At 45.5% G+C, this 1,998-nt stretch overlaps 1 protein-coding gene across 1 annotated transcript; it reads right to left on the bottom strand.

Moving 5' to 3' along the window:
- Window positions 1–1,998, bottom strand: ptger2b (prostaglandin E receptor 2b (subtype EP2)). The gene is made up of 2 exons (XM_034580802.1): window positions 1,219–1,998; window positions 1–485 (listed from the first exon to the last, which is right to left on the bottom strand). The coding sequence occupies exons 1-2, from the start codon at window positions 1,996–1,998 to the stop codon at window positions 246–248; spliced, it is 1,020 nt and encodes a 339-aa protein (XP_034436693.1). The 3' UTR covers window positions 1–245.

Below are 1,998 nucleotides of genomic sequence, written 5' to 3'. Positions count from 1 at the left end.
TTATTAGCAACAAAACCTGTGTGTAATGACCCAACGATTGATAGATTAACAGAAGAGACAGACCCACTCAAAACAGCTGCCTAAGTAACATGACCTTACACTTCAACATCATCTAGAGAGCTTCCTGGTGTCTGCTGTCTGAGATGTGGCAACATCTGCTCTGTTTGGTTTTTAGCCTTTCTTCAGTTCACTTCACCCACCCTTAGACAGAGAATATGCAACAGGCCTAAGAGGCCTTGTGCAACTCATCCATGTCCAGTATTGTCCTCATTTTCCTGTTTCTGGAGCTGTACTGGATGGCCTCCTCCCACTCGTTTGGACTTCTGTGGTTTCTGCAGCTTCTTCCAAATAATTTTCAGAGCAGAGGGGCGGAGGATGATGAAAACCCATGGGTTAATGATGGAGTGGAATGAGAGCAAACGGAGAGCTCGTAGATCAGCTGCTTTACGATCCACCTGGCTGCCTTCTAGGTTCATCACTCTTGACTGGGGAGGTGTGTGTGTGTGTGTGTGTGTTGGGAATGGGAAAGAAAAGGAAATACATAATTACAACATAATATAATCATTAGGCCTAACGCTGCATCACGATAGCAACCATGTACAAGTGAAGACTGTGCAACAATGCATAACAACAAGGCTTTACTGTAAGGACAGTATACTGTGTACTCAGAGCCTATAGTGTTTAAAATGCAGTTCCCCTCGGCTGTTATAGAAATGTATCTCTACAATCCAGCAAACAGAGCAACGTGCACATTTGTGTGGAGTGCAGAGTGCAGTGTTACATTCTGAAGGATACTGTATTATAATATTATTTCCATTTTATGTGCAGTATTAAGCAATATTGTCATGTTGTAGCTGGTAGAGGTGGAGGGGCATTTTTGATATTGTGACGTAGGTTCATCTAATTTGAATCTAGAGTGAATGAATCAGATATTTAATGCCAAATCGGCAATAACCAATAATTATATCAGTAAAATAATTGTTGTAGTAAAGAGCACAACATTTCTCTGTGAGCTGGAGTGATGAAGCATAAAAGGCTAATACAGCAGCACATCAACCTGGAAAAGATTAAACAGAGATGTCTGTGTTTCTTTTGTTTCCTATGGCAATATACTCTGATACTCTATACCAGAAAGAACAGTCTGTGTTTAATTGGTTTCTTGTTGATACCTCTGGATGAACCACACTGTTGTAAAATTGTAACCATTAGAGCTCTTACCACTAAGGGGAAGGTGCAGCAGATGAAGACAACAGTGATGACAGCTAGTGGCAGGAGATGAGCCACCTCCTCCGTCATGGACCTGTGGTGCCGGAAGAGCCGGCGGACCTTACCCCTCCTGTGCATCACTACCAAGAGATAAATGACAGATATGTTGCACACCACTGTCGTAGAGCTCATGATGAGGATGATAGATGCGTAAAAGACGATGTAAATTGTATCCTTTCTGTCCGTGTGACCCATCTGCAGAAAGCACCAGGTCCCCGGGCAGTACTGCACGTAGTCACCAAAACCCATGAAAGGCATGATGCAGAAAAGGATGCTGCCCATGTAGACGAGCGTAAGGACAATATAAGCACAGCGTGTGCTTAAGTGCTTCTCGTACATGTAAGGGTGGCCAATGGAGAGGTAGCGCTCGAGCGCTATTACGCATAGGATGCCCAGTGTGGATAGGCTCAGGAAGGTCATACTGAAGCCAAAGTAAGAACACACCTCTTTGTTCGGTCTCATCGCCACCAGGGTTTTGTTGTGAAAATAAGCGGCCAGCACAACAGGGCTGACAGACAGGGAGCCAAGCAGGTCCGTCAGGAGAAGCGCAGTGACCAGGACCTGGTAATGGGACCGGCTGGTCCTCCCGCGCCGGACTTTTAACAGGAGCAGTGCCATGATATTCCCCAGCACACCGGCCGAGAACATCACCGCCGAAGTGCTGGGATTTCCATACTTCACGAAGTCATCGTCACAGGACTCGTGCGCCGTTGAGTTATTTCCCCCAGACAT

The sequence above is a fragment of the Hippoglossus hippoglossus genome, chromosome 24, assembly GCF_009819705.1.
Source record: "Hippoglossus hippoglossus isolate fHipHip1 chromosome 24, fHipHip1.pri, whole genome shotgun sequence".
Lineage (NCBI taxonomy): Eukaryota > Metazoa > Chordata > Actinopteri > Pleuronectiformes > Pleuronectidae > Hippoglossus > Hippoglossus hippoglossus.
Note: the sequence above shows the minus strand (reverse complement) of the source record. Positions and strands in the feature narration are given on the sequence as shown.